Genomic DNA, 19,377 nt, shown 5'->3' on the forward strand with positions numbered 1-19,377 from the left:
AACTTTGAAAGAATTCAGTCTCTCTGGTCTCCTGTGGTTGACTCCATGACTTAGGGGGTGGGGGGCTTGGTCGTCGCTGCTCCTTGCCCTTCTGCCGTGGTTTGGGGTGGGGGTCGGGGCTTCCGGTGCCTGGCGGGGGCGGTGGGGGGCTCCGTTGGTCGGGGGGTCGGGTCCGGTGCCTGGGTGGGGCGGGCTGGGGCGCTGCGTGGTCCTCTGGGCTTGGGTGTGGGGGTGCGTGGTGGGGGGGTGGGGTGGTGGTCTGGCTTGGCTTGGGGGGGTGGTCCCTTTGCCTGTGCTGGGGGGGGTTGGCGGGGGGCCCTGCTCGGGTGGGGGGGGCCCAGCGGCGCCGGATGGGCTGCCCATCTGCACCTGGGGCTGGGATCGGCCCTTCCCTGGCTCTGGGGCGGGACGGGACAACCCTCTCGGGGCCCCCGGTCGCTCTGGGTGTCACCCGCTTCGGCTGCGGGGTCTGGGGTGGGGTGGGGTGGGGGGCTTGTCGGCCCTGTCCTGTGGGGGGGCGTTCTGGGGGGGAGGGGGGGCCCATTATTAGTACGGGTCGGGGGGGCTAGCGGGTCGGGGTCTCCGCTGAGGCAATCAGTGGTTGCCTCGGCCGGTTGGCCTCCTCGATCCCGTCGAGGCCTGACCAGAGCTCTTCTAGGGCCGGCGTCTGGGGGTGGGGGCCTGGGCTTGCTCCGGGGGGGGGCGACGCTTTCTGGCTCCTTTCTCTCTGTGTGGGGCGGGTGGTGCCGGGCCTGGGGTGTCGGCGCCTCCGGGGGTGGGCCCCTGGGCTGGGTGGCCCTGGCCCCTTTGCTGGGGGTGGGCTGGGGGACGGCTGTTTGACCACCGGGGGACAGTTTACCAGCTGTCCCCAACTTACCCCCTTCCTTATATAACCTCATATTAGGGTGAGGGGGTGGGGGGTCTAGCCTGCGATGCGCCTTGGGGGGGGGCTACTTGGGAGTGGCCCCCCTCCTATGGTTGCCGTATGGAGTGGGCCCCCCCTCTTTCGGTTTTATTTGCACCTTAGACATGTAGGGTCCTTGGTAGGGGGGGTGCTTGGACATCACTGCAAGCAAGCAGCAGATGTCCTCCTGGCACCCTACCCGCCAATTTTAACCGCACCTTAGACATTTAGGGCCCCTTGGTGTGGAGGGTGAGGGGACATCACTGTGAGTAATCAGGAGATGTCCCCTTAGTGCCCTACTCGCCAATTTTAACTGCACCCCCCTTAGTACACACACGCCTCCCCCTTCAATATATACATTCAAACATAAACACACACACATGCACACAAACACCCTCTCAAGCACCCATACACGCACACACATTTTACAAGGAAGGTGGGACCTGGGTCCATCTGTCCCCTACCCCTTCCCTGGTGGGGGGTGTGGGCCCCTTGGCGATGGCGGCCGTGTCCCTTGGGTGCCGGCTCCCTGGGCCCGGCGGTGCTCTCTCCGCGCGGTGGGGGGGTTCATATTACACCAGAGCCGGGGGTGTCTGGTCCCTGGGGGGTGGGTTCTGGTCCTTGCTCCTGATTGCTGGGCCCCGCCAAATTTCCAACTGTGGCCGAGCCTGGTCGGGCCATATTTACAACACCCCTTGTGGGCCCTCTTTTTTCCCCGGGGTTCCCCCCTCCTGGGCGGGGGCGGCGGGCCCCTGCCTCGCTCCTCCCTGGACCAACCGTGGGCCGGGCGGGTGGCTGCCTGGAGTGCGGAGCGGGTCTCCCTTGGGGGGTCCTGGCTCGTACCTGGGGTTGGGGCGGGGGGATGCCCGGAACTCCTGGGTAGTGGTGGGGTGCTCGTTTGGGGCTGTGGGCGTCCTTCTCCGGTGGGGCCCTGCGTTGGGTTCTCCCGGCGCGGCGGGGGGGCTGCTCTCCTGGTTGGGCTGGGGCGGCGCTCTCTTTCCCTCCGTGCTTCCCTGGCCTCTGGCTCTGGGGGCCTTGCGGCGGCCCTGCTGGCCCTGGCCTGGGTGGCGGGCTTGGTCGCCCGGGCGGCGGTTGTTCGCTGCCGGTTCCCGTGTGGCGTTGGGGGGATTCCGGCTGCCGCTGCTGCTGCGGTGGGGGTCTTGGGGTGGGGATGGCTGGGCACTCTCCCTCCTTCTTTTCACGTTCCATCATCCATTTTAGAAGAACATAAACACTCACCTGAGCACTGGTGTTAGCTCACCACAGTTTGCATGATTGACTGACTGAAATATTTCACACTAGTTGGTTTAAAGGCATAAGTATGCGTGTGAACACTATCTGTTTTGTGTACATGTCGACAGGTGGACATTTTTGCAGCTAGCAGGTGTGTTTATAACATTTGAGTGTGTGTGTGGACAGGCTCCGCCCCTTTTGTTGTTTTTTTTTTTTTTTTTTCTACATTTGAACCTTACCATAATGATTAACAACCAGTAAACTTGTTGCTTTATGCTGCTTCATGGTCTTATCCCCCTTCCCCTCCTATTATCACCCCCTACCCCCCCTCTCTCTAACGTCCCTCTCTCTTCTTCCCCTCTTTCCTTTTCCGTCCGGTCCAACACCAAAGATTTTCAGACATGATTGAAATTAATAAAGTTTGGCCTCAATTACAAAAGGGGTTTATTCAGACATACCTTTGGTTTGTCTGAAGATTAATAACCCCTGTTGTTAAAGTAAAATATGTCCAACACAAGAGGCCCTCAGCTCTCATCTGTCTGCCCAGCTGTTGGACAGGACAAGTAAAAAAAAAAAAAAAAAAAAAAGAAGGTGACTATATGGAACAACAAATACATTGTGGTTTATTGGTTTATTGTAATAGACAGCAGTAATTTCCACTGCCACCAATGGATGGTGCTGTTGACCTTTATATGCCACAAGGAGTCACAGAGTAAAAGCTGATGTGGATGCTCTAGCCCCGATAACCGTGTCCCTGTGGTCTGTCCTAATTAAGAGATCCCTCGATAACACCCAACGCTAAGGTAATTCGGTGCAACATCATATGAAAGCCGCAACATACATTACATACAGACATAAATCTTTATTTTATTCATCTTGGTTTACAAAACATCCTTCTGGTACATCAACTGTTTGACTCAAACTGATCTTTGATGTTGCATGAAGAATTCTGTGTTAAATAAAGCATCAAAATATCTAGAACTTAGTTTAACATTGTCCTAAAAGCAATTCCTAAATGTGTTAATATGTTATTTAAAAGCTCATCATTACAGAGTCCAACTTTGTTTCTCAACTAAACCCAACTAAAATAGAAATTGGCCAAATTTGTTTTTCCCCTTAATGTAACACAAATCGCCATATACGTTCAGTTTTCCAGAAGGATGTTGTGTCCATTCCCTATGTTTTTCCTTATAGGAATAACCTAGTTTAGCAATTAGAGTGAAAAAAGCTCTGGATTCTGCCAGCAAAATATCTGTCAACCAATAAAGTGAAAGAAATCTCCTTTAAAGTAATCCATAAATTCTACCCATCCATACTGAACCTACAAAGATTCAAAATAAACATTGATGGAACCGCCTCTTTTAGTCAAGAACACCCTGTAGATGCTGTACATTTATTTTAGTCATGTCCTTTTTCCACTAAACTCTGGGGCTAAAGTTTGTAATTTAATTTCCGCCCACATAGACTCAGATTCCACATCTGCTTATAAGCAGATGAACTGTTTGTCCCTAACAACTCTCCATCTCATAAAAAATAACAATTATACATAATTAATCTCATTGTTTTATGCAAATGGAACATTCATAAATCCAAATGTACAAATAATTTACCTCATTTATCTATCTTTGTCAATAAAGTGTCAAACAATACAATAAAACATTCTGACAATAAGAAAGCGAATAAAACACTTGATCTGTGCGTCAGTTTCAGTGTCTTTGTGTAACCTGTCCGCCATAACTACCTGGCTTTTTGTCTTCCTCTTATTGCATAACACTGTTTTGTATTGGATCGTTGGGATTAATAAAGTTCTTTGAAAAAAAAAAAAAAAAAAAAAAAGTTCTTTGAAAAAACTTCAAACAACGATCAGGAAGTGGCTTCATGTGGAGCTCTGTGGCAAGCAGACTGATCGCGGAGGAGCAGAGAAATCGAAAGTGATCATTTTCAGGTGAGTTTCTGATCAATTCTGTATTTATCTGAGCTGCAGCAGTTTTCTGCATTCTATTTTGTCTTTTCATGATCTCTGTCTTTTTTGGGCCACAAACAGTTTTTCTTTTTGATTCCAAAATCATAAATCTTTGAAAACAGTTAAACTGAATCTGATAAATTGCTAATGTATTGTTGTATTTTTAAATAGTTTTTTGTTTTAAAGTTTTTTTTGTGTGAGGCTGTAGTTTGCGTCCCATTTTTTTCCAACAACCACCATGAAGCAAAGTTAACCGGAAACCGCCATTTTAGTTTGTAAATATTTTAAAACGTAAAACGACGCTTGGCTTCCGATTCACAGCTTCCGATTCGCGAAGGCACTAAAGAAACATTCCGCTGCAGTTTTCGCACTAAGACCACCCTAAAACCGGGTCCTGTTCCAAAACCGCTGGACCTGGACTGCTCAAACCTGGGTTAAATTATACATTAGATACTAAATAACACATTAAACACAGTTTCTGATTTGTGAAACCTTCCTCTGATTTGTGAAAATGTGAAATAGGTTGATTTTCTCTCGCATTTTACGCCCAGAGTCCACCTTAGACCAGGTCCTGTTCCAAAACCGCAGGACATGGACTGCTCAAACCTGGATTAAATTATACATTAGATACTAAAGAACACAATAAATGCTGTTTCTGATTTGTGAAACCTTCCTCTGATTTGTGAAAATGTGAAATAGGTTGATTTTTAATCGCATTTTACGCACTAAGTCCACTTCAGGCCGGGTCCTGTTCAAACACCGCTGTGGGAAATGGTATCATTTCATCGAGTTTTATGCAATTTAAGGATAATGGGGACAAGGGAAGGACAAATTTAAGGAAAACACCATAACAGGAACTTTAAAGTAAATCAGAAAACAAACCAAGAAATATTGAACAAAAAAACAAAATTTAAGTCAGGGGTACATGCTAACCATGACCATAACTATTTGTCCAATCTGACATCTGTTTCCCAGTTTCTTTTGTATGTTGAGATTTTAAGACTTAGTGCGTAAAGTGCGATAAAAATCAACATATTTGACATTTTCACAAATCAGAGGAAGGTTTCACAAATCAGAAACTACACTGTAAAAAAAATTCCGTAGTTTTTACGGAAAAAAACTGGCAGCTGTGGTTGCCAGAATAAACATGTAAAAAATACATCGACTATGTAAACAACTTTACAGGCACACCGTAAATATTACATAATTTAATGTTTTAATTTAAGTAAATAAGCTGTCATTTAAAATTATTTTCTGATAAAACCTACAGATAAATGTTGTGAATTTGCTGGGCTATACTGTAATTCTAACAGTCATATTTTATAGAAAATACTGAATTTTAAGGTTAATATGACCAATATTATGGGTAAAAATAACAGCAATAAACATTTGTTTCACATAAAATTATGTCTTATTTACAGCAACCTGATGTTTCACAGTCTAGGATGTGTTGTTGTATTTACAAGATTATGACGTTAAATTAATACAATGTTCTTTAAAGTTGTTTACATTTTTACCGTATTTTCTACATTTTTATTCTGGCAACCACTGCTGCCAATTTATTTTCGTAAAAATAACAACATTTTTCTTTTTTTTCATGTTCTCAAAAATGCAATCACAGTAACATGTGTGTTTTATTCCTTTTTTGAAACCAAGATACTTTTTACAAATAGAGAATATAAAATGTAATTTAGAAATTTGAACTTACGTGTTTCCTAATCTTACTGATGAATTTAAAGAATTACCCAACAATCCTGATAAAAAATATTTGCACGGTTTACTTTTTTGTTGAGGTCTATTACATTTGCTCATTAGCTTTGCTAAGACCTAAAAAGAAACAAAATGTAATGAAAATGTAACCCAGTATCAAAATATCTGCTAACTGTGTAGCAAAATTCAAACCGAAGAATCACTTCAATACAAAGACGTCTTTACATTCATTTATTTTACTCAACCTTTTGCCTCTAAACACAGCAAATGTTTATCATTTGTAGATAATGAAATACATTATTAAAAAACATTGCACCTAAAACAGAAAACTATGTAATCACTTTTTTTTGCAAGAGATTAACAAAGAACAAAGAAACCTTAAAACTATGCTTGCCATATTAAAATATTTCCTGCTAACTAACATAACCTGTTAAGAGTATTAAGCTTCTGTCAGCCTGGAGGACCTGGAGAAATTCATTGACGAGTGTTTTAATACCTGCAACATGGTGAAGCCCAGAACCGCCACCACCACCCCCTCCTCCAAGCGTGAACGGCCTGAGGACTCTCCCGGGGCTGTGTCCTCTCCAGGCAGCGGAATGAGCGATATCCTGGATTCGATTGACAAAAAGCTCTCCAGCTTTGATGGCCGCCTCAATTTGCTGGAGATCCTCCATAGAGAATTTCAAGGTCTGCGGGAGTCTCTGGAATTCAGCCAGCAGCAGGTGCGGGAGCTCGCAGCGGAGAACCAGGCCCTCAGAGAGACCGTGAAGACCCTGGGCAATGACACCGCCCGTCTCTCCGAGGAGAACCGATCCATCAAGGAAACCCTCCTGGATCTTCAGTCGAGGAGCATGAGGGACAATCTAGTGGTCGCGGGGGTTCCAGAGGAGGCAGGAGAAGACCCCGAGGCCACCGTGAGATCCTTTTTACAGGTCCACCTGAAGCTCCCCAAGGAGGAGGTGCAGAAGATCTCCTTCCACAGGGTTCACCGCCTCGGAGGAAGAAGGTCCGACCACCAGCGCCCGCGTCCTATTGTGGCTAAATTCGAACATTTCAAACAGAAGGAGTTGGTGAAGGGCCGCGGACGGGAACTGAAAGGCACGCATTACAGCGTTAATGACCAGTTCCCGGCAGAAATCCTCCGCAGAAGGAAGATCCTGTTCCCGCTGAGGAGGAAGCATCTTGCTGCTGGTTCGAGAGCGATTGTGGCCGTTGACAAACTTTACGTGGACGGCCGGCTGTTCCGGGACCCGGAGATCACCCCCTGGCTGTGCTGAAGGCTTTCAGATCCGCGCTGAGAACATCTGCGCTGCCCAGAAGAAACCCGCTAAACTTACTTCAATGAATGGAAAACCGGATCATCAATAATCCACACCTCGATCGCAGGAAAACAGTCTTTTTTTTTCTTCGTCACCTCAGTCCCACTGATGTTTCTATTGTTGTTTTGTTGTTGTTTTCGTTTTCCCTTCTATCTCTTTTTTTCTTTCCTTTACTCTCCCCCCCCCCTCTCCCCCCTCATTATATGTAAATCACCTGGAAGCAACTCATCCTCGGTAAGTATTTATTTATGCACGGAACGGGCGCGCGCACACACAAGCGCACACAGGGGCGTGCACATGCGATCCCGCACACACACGCCGACATACTGCAATCACCTCACACAGGCTCTCATAGGACGCACGCGACACGCAGCTCACATAGCCAGAAAACGTTCACGCGCACAGCGCTTCTCAATGCGGGCACGCGCACACGGACTGGTACACAAGCACTACTTAGCTTTACACCTTTTCAGTCAGAGCAGTTATGAACAGTCTTAACATCGTTAGCTGGAATGTGCGTGGACTTGGCTCTGGCCCAAAGAGACTGAAAGTGTTAAATCACCTGGATGGTCTAAAAGCAGATATAGCTCTACTGCAGGAGACCCATTTATCAAATTCTTTGAATCACCTTATGTGCTGCTTACAATTTCCAGTTATATACTCTGCCAGTTACAACTCCAAACAACGAGGAGTTGCTGTTTTAATTAATAAAAATCTTAATTTTACTCATAAGGATACAGTTACTGACCCAGAAGGCAGATTTGTAATCATTAATATATCCATTCAGAATAAGGACTTTTGTATAGTGAGTATTTATGGTCCTAATGTTGACGACTCTTCCTTCTTTCACAGATTCTTCACCTCACTCTCAGTTCACTCTGACTCCACAATCATTATAGGAGGAGACTTCAACCTTGTTTTGGACCCTGAACTTGACAGACTCAGCACAGCAGCAAATCAGCGTACATGGCGGTCTGCAAGTATTCTAAAGCAGTACATGAATGATTTGGGTCTCTGCGACGCGTGGCGCTCATGTCACCCAAACACTAAAGGGTTCACCTTTTTCTCTCCAGTTCACTATTCACACTCCCGTTTAGACTATTTATTAATCAGTAACTCTCTTTTAAAAAATATTCAAAGCTCCAATATCCATCCAATTATTATCAGTGATCATGCACCAGTCTCTGTAAACATTTCTAGGGAAAAATCCACACCCTCTGGTTCAACCTGGAGGTTTAATACGTCTCTGTTAAAGGACCAGGAATTTATTGAATTCTTTAAAAAAGAGTGGGAAACCTTCTTAGACTTCAACAATACTCCGGACATCCCACCGTGCGTTCTTTGGGAAACAGCAAAGGCAGTCATGAGAGGGAAAATCATTTCTTATTCAACGCACAAAAAACGCAAAGAGAAAGCAGATTTATTAGAATTAGAAAATAAAATCAAAACCCTGGAGACTGCTTATGCTGCTTCTGCACAGGAACACATTCTGGGAGATCTGAAAAATTTAAAGCTGCAGTTAAATGACATCATCAATAAACAAACACAATTTCAAATACAAAGGCTACGACTTGAAAGATTTGAAAACTCTAATAAACCTGGCAAATTTCTGGCTAATCAGCTTAAAATTAACAGAGAAAAATCATCAATCACCTCTATTATGGACCAAACAGGAAATGTCACCCATGACCCGGTCAAAATTAATAACGCATTTGAAAACTTTTATAAAAACTTGTACACACCGCAGATCAATCCGTCAGAGCAAAGTATTGACTCATTTCTTAATAATGTAAACCTACCCAGGCTAAATGAGGATCAAATCACAAACTTAGATTCTCCGCTCTCGCTGTCTGAACTTCATGAAGCTCTGTTACTTATGCCCAATGGTAAAGCACCAGGGCCTGACGGCTTTCCTGCTGAGTTTTATAAAGAATTCTGGGAACAACTGGCACCTACATTTTATAAAACTGTCACATCTATTAATGAGAGCCAATCAATGCCACCTAACATGAACTCAGCCAACATAATTCTTCTTCTAAAACCAGACAAAGATCCCACTAGTCCTTCAAGCTATCGCCCTATTTCTCTAATCAATGCAGATGTAAAAATTATCTGCAAAGCACTAGCACAGAGAATAGAAAAAATCACTCCTCACATAATTCACTTCGACCAGACTGGATTCATCAAAGGCAGACACTCGGATGATAATGTCCGTAGACTAGTTAATATAATAGACTTTGCCACCATTGAAAACCAGGAAATGACGGTACTATCGCTGGATGCTGAAAAAGCCTTTGACAGAGTTAATTGGAAGTTCCTTATTGCTGCCCTCCATAAGTTTGGTTTTGGAGAAGCATTCATCAATTGGATCAAAATATTATATCACAACCCCAATGCATCAGTTAGAACTAATAAACAGACTTCAAACAGGTTTTTTCTTGGAAGAGGAACCAGACAGGGCTGCCCACTCTCTCCTTCTCTTTTTGCTATATTCATTGAGCCTTTAGCTGCAGCAATAAGACAGAATGAGAGCATTATAGGAATAAAAACCAAACACAGCCATCATAAAATTAGTCTTTATGCGGATGACATATTACTGTTTTTAAGGAATTTACAATCTGTAAATGAAACAGCAATGATCATAAATGAATTCTCCTCCATATCAGACTATTCCATTAACTGGAATAAGTCTGTTTTATTACCACTCAACAGGAATATGGAACAAAGACTCACAATTCCAGTTAAAACAGGAAATATCAAATATCTGGGTATCTACTTTTCCCCCAAACTATCAGAACTGGTGCAGCTAAACCACACTCCATTACTGAAAAGCATACAGGACGATCTAACACGCTGGACCAACCTGCCTCTGTCCCTTATGGGCAAGGTAGCCACGGTTAAAATGAAAATCTTACCCAAAGTTAATTATCTCTTCTCAATGATTCCCACACAACCGCCATTAAAATGGTTCAAAACATTAGACTCATCCATATCAAGCTTTCTATGGAACAACAAACCTGCAAGAATTAGTCTAAAAACTTTAAAATCTGCAAAAAGCTGTGGAGGATTAGAACTACCTAATTTCCACAAATACTTTCTTGCAAATAGATTACAATATATCTTAAAATGGTTAAAAAATAATCCAGAAACCAACTCATGGTTAGACTTGGAACAGGCGTTATGTGGAAAGATCAACCTTTCACAGCTACCATTTATTAGCCAAACAGTTAAAAAACAGGATTGTTTCAAAAGTATTAATATAAATGCCACCTTAACAGCCTGGTGGGAATTTCTCAAAATATCAAAATCATCAATTCAACCGTGCAAAATGACACCCATCTGGAACAACCCAGACATCCTCATAAACAAAAAAATGATTCACTTCCCAGCTTGGCAAGCAGGGGGCATAAAACAACTAGAGCACGTAATTATTGATAGAAGATTCATAACTCCCCAGGAACTTCAAGACAAACATGGAATAAATAACTTCTTGGAATATCAGCAACTTAAATCAAGTATTACTAAAAAGTATAAAATTAAAGGGGACGATTTAAAGCTACCTGATGTAGTTACCACTCTGATTAATTTTTCAATGAATAGAACTCTCTCCAAAATATACAAACTTTTATGTAATTTAGATAACAATATTGCCCTTCCAACAAAAAAATGGGATGCAGATTTGAGCATCAGCACAGATGAAAGCTTCTGGTCAGAACTCTGTCTAAACACCTTTAAACTGACAAAAAGTCCAAATCTGCAGCTAATCCATCTCAAAACTCTTCACAGAATTTACTACACTGGACAAAGGATGTTCAAGATGGGTCTCAGTAACTCAGACATTTGCGAGCACTGTGATAATAATCTACCCGACAGCTACATGCACGCACTGTGGTTCTGCACTCCTGTCCAGGCTCTCTGGCAGCAGGTATGTGCCGATTTATCAGTCTGGCTTAAGGTTTCAATCACTGCCTCACCGTCACTTTGTGTGCTTGGTGACATGAGTGCCATCGATATAGAAGAAGGATTAGCATCTATCATTTTCATAACTCTTTGTATTGCCAAAAAAACTATTTTAATAAATTGGAAAAACAAGAAAAATATAAACATAAGTCAACACAGAAATCTGCTGTTTGATCATATCAGCTTGGAAAAAATGTCAGCCCAAAGCTCAAGTAACTTTGAAAGAATTCAGTCTCTCTGGTCTCCTGTGGTTGACTCCATGACTTAGGGGGTGGGGGGCTTGGTCGTCGCTGCTCCTTGCCCTTCTGCCGTGGTTTGGGGTGGGGGTCGGGGCTTCCGGTGCCTGGCGGGGGCGGTGGGGGGCTCCGTTGGTCGGGGGGTCGGGTCCGGTGCCTGGGTGGGGCGGGCTGGGGCGCTGCGTGGTCCTCTGGGCTTGGGTGTGGGGGTGCGTGGTGGGGGGGTGGGGTGGTGGTCTGGCTTGGCTTGGGGGGGTGGTCCCTTTGCCTGTGCTGGGGGGGGTTGGCGGGGGGCCCTGCTCGGGTGGGGGGGGCCCAGCGGCGCCGGATGGGCTGCCCATCTGCACCTGGGGCTGGGATCGGCCCTTCCCTGGCTCTGGGGCGGGACGGGACAACCCTCTCGGGGCCCCCGGTCGCTCTGGGTGTCACCCGCTTCGGCTGCGGGGTCTGGGGTGGGGTGGGGTGGGGGGCTTGTCGGCCCTGTCCTGTGGGGGGGCGTTCTGGGGGGGAGGGGGGGCCCATTATTAGTACGGGTCGGGGGGGCTAGCGGGTCGGGGTCTCCGCTGAGGCAATCAGTGGTTGCCTCGGCCGGTTGGCCTCCTCGATCCCGTCGAGGCCTGACCAGAGCTCTTCTAGGGCCGGCGTCTGGGGGTGGGGGCCTGGGCTTGCTCCGGGGGGGGGCGACGCTTTCTGGCTCCTTTCTCTCTGTGTGGGGCGGGTGGTGCCGGGCCTGGGGTGTCGGCGCCTCCGGGGGTGGGCCCCTGGGCTGGGTGGCCCTGGCCCCTTTGCTGGGGGTGGGCTGGGGGACGGCTGTTTGACCACCGGGGGACAGTTTACCAGCTGTCCCCAACTTACCCCCTTCCTTATATAACCTCATATTAGGGTGAGGGGGTGGGGGGTCTAGCCTGCGATGCGCCTTGGGGGGGGGCTACTTGGGAGTGGCCCCCCTCCTATGGTTGCCGTATGGAGTGGGCCCCCCCTCTTTCGGTTTTATTTGCACCTTAGACATGTAGGGTCCTTGGTAGGGGGGGTGCTTGGACATCACTGCAAGCAAGCAGCAGATGTCCTCCTGGCACCCTACCCGCCAATTTTAACCGCACCTTAGACATTTAGGGCCCCTTGGTGTGGAGGGTGAGGGGACATCACTGTGAGTAATCAGGAGATGTCCCCTTAGTGCCCTACTCGCCAATTTTAACTGCACCCCCCTTAGTACACACACGCCTCCCCCTTCAATATATACATTCAAACATAAACACACACACATGCACACAAACACCCTCTCAAGCACCCATACACGCACACACATTTTACAAGGAAGGTGGGACCTGGGTCCATCTGTCCCCTACCCCTTCCCTGGTGGGGGGTGTGGGCCCCTTGGCGATGGCGGCCGTGTCCCTTGGGTGCCGGCTCCCTGGGCCCGGCGGTGCTCTCTCCGCGCGGTGGGGGGGTTCATATTACACCAGAGCCGGGGGTGTTCGTGTCCCTGGGGGGTGGGTCCTGGTCCTTGCCCCTGGGCGCTGGGCCCCGCCAAACTTCCAACATGGCCGAGCCTGGTCGGGCCATATTTATAACACCCCTTGTGGGCCGCCCTTTTTTCCCCGGGGTTCCCCCCTCCTGGGCGGGGGCGGCGAGCCCCTGCCTTGCTCCTACCTGGACCAACCGTGGGCCGGGTGGGTGGCTGCCTGGAGTGCGGAGTGGGTCTCCCTTGGGGGGTCCTGGCTCGTACCTGGGGTCGGGGCGGGGGGATGCCCGGAACTCCTGGGTGGTGGTGGGGTGCTCGTCTGGGGCTGTGGGCGTCCCTCTCCGGTGGGGCCCTGCGTTGGGCTCTTCCGGCGCGGCGGGGGGCTGCTTTCCTGGCTGGGCTGGGGCGGCGCTCTCTTTCCCTCTGCGCCTCCCTGCTCTCTGGCTCTGGGGGCCTCGCGGCGGTCCTGCTGGCCCTGGCCTGGGTGGCGGTCTTGGTCGCCCGGGGGGCGGTTGTTCCCTGCCTGTTCCCGTGTGGCGTTGGGGGAATTCCGGCTGCCGCTGCTGCTGCGGCGGGGGTGTGGGTGTGGGGGTGGCTGGGCGCTCCTCCTCCTTCTTTTCACATTCCACCATCCATTTTAGAAGAACATAAACACTCACCTGAGCACAGGTGTTGGCTCACCTTTGCACTAATAGTTTGCATGATTGAATGAATGAAAGATTTCACACTAGTTGGTTTAAAGGCATAGGTATGCGTTCGTGAACACTATCTGTTTTGTGTGCATGTTGACATGTGGACATTTTTGCGGCTAGCAGGTGTGTTGATAATATTTGAGTGTGTGTGAACAGGCCCCGCCCTTTTTGTACTACATTTGAACCGTACCGTAACGATAAACAACCAGTAAGTCTGTCTGCTCTATGCTGCTTCATGGTCTTACCCCCTTTCCCCTCCGATTATCACCCTCCTACCCCCCCCCTCTCTCTAACATCCCTTTCTCTTCTTCCCCTCTTTCCTTTTCCGTCCGGTCCAACACCAAAGATTTTCAAACATGATTGAAATTAATAAAGTTTGGCCTCAATTACAAAAGGGGTTTATTCAGACATACCTTTGGTTTGTCTGAAGATGAATAACCCCTCTTGTTAAAGTCAAATATGTCCAACACAAGAGGCCCTCAGCTCTCATCTGTTTGCCTAGCTGTTGGACAGGACAAGTTAAAAAAAAAAAAAAAAAAAAAAAAACTATGCTTGCAATGTTGCTTACAGTGTTTACACGCCTCTCCACTCAAAATCTGACCGTTCCTGAATCAAGGTTAGGACTCTTGGGTTCAAGATGAGACGAGATTTGCCCTTCTTGTCCACTCTGGTCCTTCTCTCTGGGTTGATGGAGAAAAAGCATCTTCAGAAAGAGAGAAAAAAGAGGGTCAAAGTTAGAAAGGAATGTGCAAGTCATTACTAATACACACTCAATGAAAGGGCTCACTTTAAATAAATATTACTCAAGTTTGCGGGTGAACAGTTCCCGTATTCTAGAGGAGGGGTGCTCATTACGTCAATCGTGTTACCCAATAAACCGTAGGACATCAAAACTAAATACTCAAAAAAATACAAATATTACATTTTAAAACATTGTCATCAGGGAATAATCCTCCTCACCATGATGTCACTTGATTGGCATGAACGATGGCCAGTCAAACATCCTCTGATACATGTCACTGCACATGCGTGTTCAACTACACTGAGTGCCAGATGTGTGATTGACTGGCAAATTGTGGCTGACATGGGAGAGAGCCTCTATTGGCCCGGCTGTGTGACAGGTCCTAGAAGAGGCTCAGTACGAACCACAGGAGTGTTTATTTATCCTTAAATAGAAGCGAGACAGAGATGCCCCGTTTGATCAAGCCGTCCTGTCATGGTGACTTGCTGGGAAGTCCGCAGTTCCCGCCCAAGGGATCCGAGCCCGCTCAGGCAGCAGCGTCGTCCAGAAGCATGTGCTTCTCAAGCCCTACCCAAGGTCCGGGGCCCTGGCTGGGCTGCACGGCAAGCACTCTGTCGCCACCAATTCTCACCACCAGCCCCCCCATCCATTACAGAGCCTGAGTAAGTGACAATGACCCCCCACTGCCTTCCCATACGGGCTGGCCCCTGGGGGACGCCTGGTTGATCTTACCAATAGCATATGCTTGTCTCAAAGTTTAAAAGTAAAAAAGTGAGCGCGAGATGTGGAGTTTTTCTTCCTCGTCTTCAGAAAGGTGTGAAGGTTCAGTGTCAGACTCCTAACCGTAGATGTAGCTGTTATTTTGTCTCGACAGGCCTGAGGTCAGTCACTCAAAAAACGAAAAAAAATAACTAGAACAGAACGCACACAGAAGCCGAGCGGAGCCGCTGACACGATACGATTCAACAAGTTGTTGAAGGGAAAATGCTGGAAACTTTTTATCATGTTGTTATCTTACATGTTAATCTAAATGTATCCATTGAATTTTAAATCTGATTTTCACAATTAGTATGTGTCTTTAAGCACAGAAATGATCATTTCAAATTATATATATGGATCTTTTGGAGCTTGTAGTGTCAAACGTAGCTCGCATCCTGACAAATGGTGAGCACCCCTGTTCTAGAGCGATCAAAATCTGTAAGATTATAACTTGAAGTTAAAAAGACAAACCTCTGTAAAAACTCCAAAGTTGATGCCAGCTCCGGTGGATGGGTAGTGGATGTTGAAGCTCTAGTAGTTTGCGAACATCTTGCATAGCAGAGAAATTTGGGAAGCAATGTTGGCCTGCACAAGGTTTCGATCCAGACTTCGCATGAACTTTCTAGTAGAAAGGAATGAATGCCCTAAAAGTGAGGAAGAGTAGAAAAAAAGGTTAGGTTTATGTAATTTTAAAAACCTAAGGCTTGATTTAATGCACCTGTGGGCAGACCAAGTGATCCGGACACCTGATTCTGGGTGGGTTAGTAAATACTTTTGGGTTGGGATACACTGATATAGTGTGTCCCAACATTCCTTTGTTTAGACTCTCTCTCGCTAGCTTACAGCTCCTCACAACCCCAAGCTAACAATTAGCATAGCAAAAAAAAAAGTGGAAACAATATTGGAGCTATCCATTTGTACAGTTTTGAGCCAGATGCAATTTTATCAGAGCAGGGAGACTTCAGCTCGCCCATCGCAGTTGCTGTGTCATAAACACAAGCTTTTTTTAAACTGCACCACAAAGCAGCAAGAACATGATTTTCCAATGGAGTGGGTCTTTCAAGCCCCCCTTTTTTGGTGTTTTTAAAAGGTTCTTGTAGCCTTTTTCTCATGATGAAGAATATATATAAAATAGTATAAGATTAAAATTGGGCTTCTGAGTATTTATTTATTCAAATTGTGTTGGATGAGGAGCAGATAAAAACCCGGTGTTTGAAAAAGCGATGGGTGGATAAAAGTCTTCTATTCAAATTCTGAATCCTCCACTTGCAGACAAAACGATCCATGTTGGTCTTCATTTTTCTCCTCTCAGCTGTCATTTGGATCAAAACTGTACGGCTGCATTGCTCCAATGTTGTTCACCAGTTTTTGCTAAACTAATGCTAGTTTTGGCTTATAGTTTAAACAAAGGGTTGAGGAGAAATTAGTGAAAGGCTAAATTTTGTGCAAACAGTTTCGGCCTCAACTCAGAAGGAAATTTCCAATGAGTTCCAGCTCCTCTGCAGAACACGTCTAAATAAACAACAAAGCCTTAAGTTATTTTATTAAAAGCAAACAGAAAAGTTATTTTAATGAGACCTTAATGGAAGGAATTACTTCTAAAGAAAAATCTGACCTATGTATTTCTTAATACATTTTGTGAGTTTCCCTTTAAAAACTGCATATTGGTTTATCTCTATTCACAGGTTGGTCAAACAGATTGCAGATACAACTAGTGAAAAATATACACACGTGCAATAAGAAGTCACGACTGATCTGTTTTACCATTATCAATTATTTGCACCTGCCAGTATACAAAATTTAAATGGATTACTTACCGCATACTACAACGATTAGGAGTCAAATTCACATCATCTGTATTTACTTCTTCTGGAAGGCACACGTCATCCACATGGCAAAACATTGCATCTTCCTTTTCGTCCAAGTCGGGCAGCAGCAGATCACTGCATAAGTGACATCAGAAGGCTTAGTTACTGTTTTATTGAACACTACATACATATTTTCCTATGTGAATATTCTATTTTTCCTGGACATATAAGTAGTAAATACATCACATTAAATGTGTTTTTAAAACCACTCACTGGATGATACAAAGCAACCCTCCCTTACCAGGTCTTTAGAACTACAAGCTCTTTGACAGTATGAAGTTGACACACAGGTCAAAAACCCATTTTAAATCTATGCCAACACAAGAAGCATTATCTTTAGTGTGGAAAAACTGTAAACCTGATAAAAATGGGCCTTAAAAGCAGCACAAGTAGTAAATGTTCGCTTGCAGTTTGGGTCATAGCGTTAAAAAAAACACTGTATTAAGTTCATTTCTGTGAACATTACAATACAATGTAAATCCCTTTAATGTTTCTTATGTTCAATTGCAAAACTGACATGTAATCATATTTACCAACTATAGTCCTTCAGGAAAGGCCCAATAACTGCACCTGAAAAACCGAAACAAGAGAGAGAAAAATAGTAATTAAAAACTATGCAGAAATGTACAAAGACAAAATTGTTCAAGAGACATTGACATGTTTATTGTCAGAACATTCCCCTGTTCCAGCTTCCTGAATTTTCTATAAATTCTTGGTGTGTCCTGGCTAACAACCCTGAAAACTAAAAGCTCTAAAACAGAAAAAAATAAAAGAAATAAAAACATCTTAATTTAGTCAGTCAAATAAAAATATGTAGATTTTAGACTTTTCTATAAAATCTCAGTGATTTGACAACTCTCAGAGCCCAATATATAACTTTTCTCAGCACTAATAACATGCATATGATTGAACTTCACCTCTATTACAAAAAAAACAACAATTCATAAAATACTATTACACAATATCATTACATTTTTTCCCAGCTAAAGAAGAACGTGTCATAAATCCCACATATCTGTGGAGTTTTCTAGAAGCTTCTGTCTGTGAGGATGAAACAAACATTAGCGCCACATTACAGCACGACTGCATGTTAAGCTAACATCGACGGTCTGCAGCAGAAATACAAGTAAACGATGACAAACCTGTTAGCATTGTATGTATTAGCAAAAGTAGTGTCAGTCCACAGCATTAAAAATACAAACACATGAGATTAATCTCGGCAAAATATCAAAATATTAGCGTTTTATAGAGTTTGGAAGGAATAGAAAAGCTTACCGCACGCAGGTCTCTTCTGTCGTGGCTGTCGGTCACGTATGGAAAGTTCCAGCAGGAGGGCGGACTGTGCGCTCTTGTTCCAATCAGCATGCAGAAGCAGACTAATCTGCATAGTGATAGGGGGAGGTGAGGCGCCTAAAATTTGAAATTAAAGACTAACCCAGTTTTCTGGAGGGAATGTTGCATTGTAATTCCTGTGTTAAGGTAACGACTAATGGATCCCATATGTAAAAAAATAAAATAAAATATTGCATTAAAATAAGCAAAAGTGACAAATTAATATTTCACTAAAATATAATAAATAAATTAAAAAACTGTTTTTGAAAATTACAATTGTTTTTGTTTGTTTGTTTGTTTTTACTCTCTTCATTTATTTCTATATTTAATGAAAAATGCCAAATGTTATTTAGAGCAGAGATAAAGTAACTATTAATAATTGCCATTTGTAAAAAAAAACTTTTTGGACTGAAATAAGCAAAAACGACAGTTACATTAAAGAAACAGTTCTGTTCAATATAGGATTTTTTTTGCTTTTGTTCTTTTTATTTATTTCCAATTTTTATATTAAAAAAATAAATAAATTAATAAAATGTGGCTGCACGGTGGCGCAGTGGTTAGCGCTCTTGCCTCACAGCAAGAAGGCCCCCGTATCAAGTCCCGGCTGGGGTACTTGAAAATCACAACATCAGTGGGGGACCTTTCTGTGTGGAGTTTGCATGTTCTCCCGTGCATGCGTGGGTTCTCTCCAGGATCTCCGGCTGCCTCCCGCATGTCCAAAAACATGCTTCATAGTTCATGGCAAATCTAAATTGTCCCTAAGTGTGAGAGCAAATGGATGTGTGATTGAAGATATTCTACCCTGCGACAGACTGGCGACCAGTCCAGGGCATCCCTTGCCTTCGCCCAAGTGGCCGGGTTAGGCTCCGACAACCCCATGACCCCGAAAGGGAATAAACGGTAAAGAAGATGAATTTATGTAAAAATGCCAAATCATGTTATTCAGACAGGCCGTGTTTATTTTAGGTAAACGTGTTTAATGACAACTAGTTAACATCCACTTATTTATGACTAAAAATTAACTCGAAGTTTGCACTTTTTTGGCCAATTCTGATCCACCCACCCATCCATCCATCAATCTTCTTCTGCTCATCCGGGGACCGGGTTGCTGAGGCAACAGTCTAAGCAAAGATGCTCAGACTTCCCTCTCCCCAGCCACTTCCTCCAGCTCGTAGAGGGGGATCACACGGCATCTCA

The 19,377-nt window shown here is 45.1% G+C and overlaps 1 protein-coding gene across 1 annotated transcript; it reads right to left on the reverse strand.

Moving 5' to 3' along the window:
* Positions 1–14,010: 14,010 nt before the first annotated feature.
* On the reverse strand, positions 14,011–18,235 carry LOC144994367 (uncharacterized). Its single transcript, XM_078952109.1, has 5 exons — positions 18,124–18,235; positions 17,382–17,418; positions 16,845–16,923; positions 15,452–15,624; positions 14,011–14,182 (listed from the first exon to the last, which is right to left on the reverse strand). Exons 1-5 carry the CDS (start codon positions 18,233–18,235, stop codon positions 14,053–14,055), a joined length of 531 nt encoding a protein of 176 aa, XP_078808235.1. The 3' UTR covers positions 14,011–14,052.
* Positions 18,236–19,377: the final 1,142 nt, after the last annotated feature.

Source organism: Oryzias latipes, chromosome 9 (genome assembly GCF_053564925.1).
Source record: "Oryzias latipes strain Hd-rR chromosome 9, Olatipes_Hd-rR_3.1".
Taxonomy (NCBI): domain Eukaryota; kingdom Metazoa; phylum Chordata; class Actinopteri; order Beloniformes; family Adrianichthyidae; genus Oryzias; species Oryzias latipes.

Bases quoted from the DNA above. Each gene is read 5' to 3' on its own strand.
- LOC144994367 (XM_078952109.1), bottom strand. From the start codon at position 18,235: ATGCAGATTAGTCTGCTTCTGCATGCTGATTGGAACAAGAGCGCACAG. The intron at 17,419-18,123 runs GTAAGCTTTTCT...TCGGTTTTTCAG, and splicing joins ACAGAAGAGACCTGCGTGCG to GTGCAGTTATTGGGCCTTTC. The intron at 15,625-16,844 runs GTAAATACAGAT...CCTCACTTTTAG, and splicing joins ACGTGTGCCTTCCAGAAGAA to GGCATTCATTCCTTTCTACT.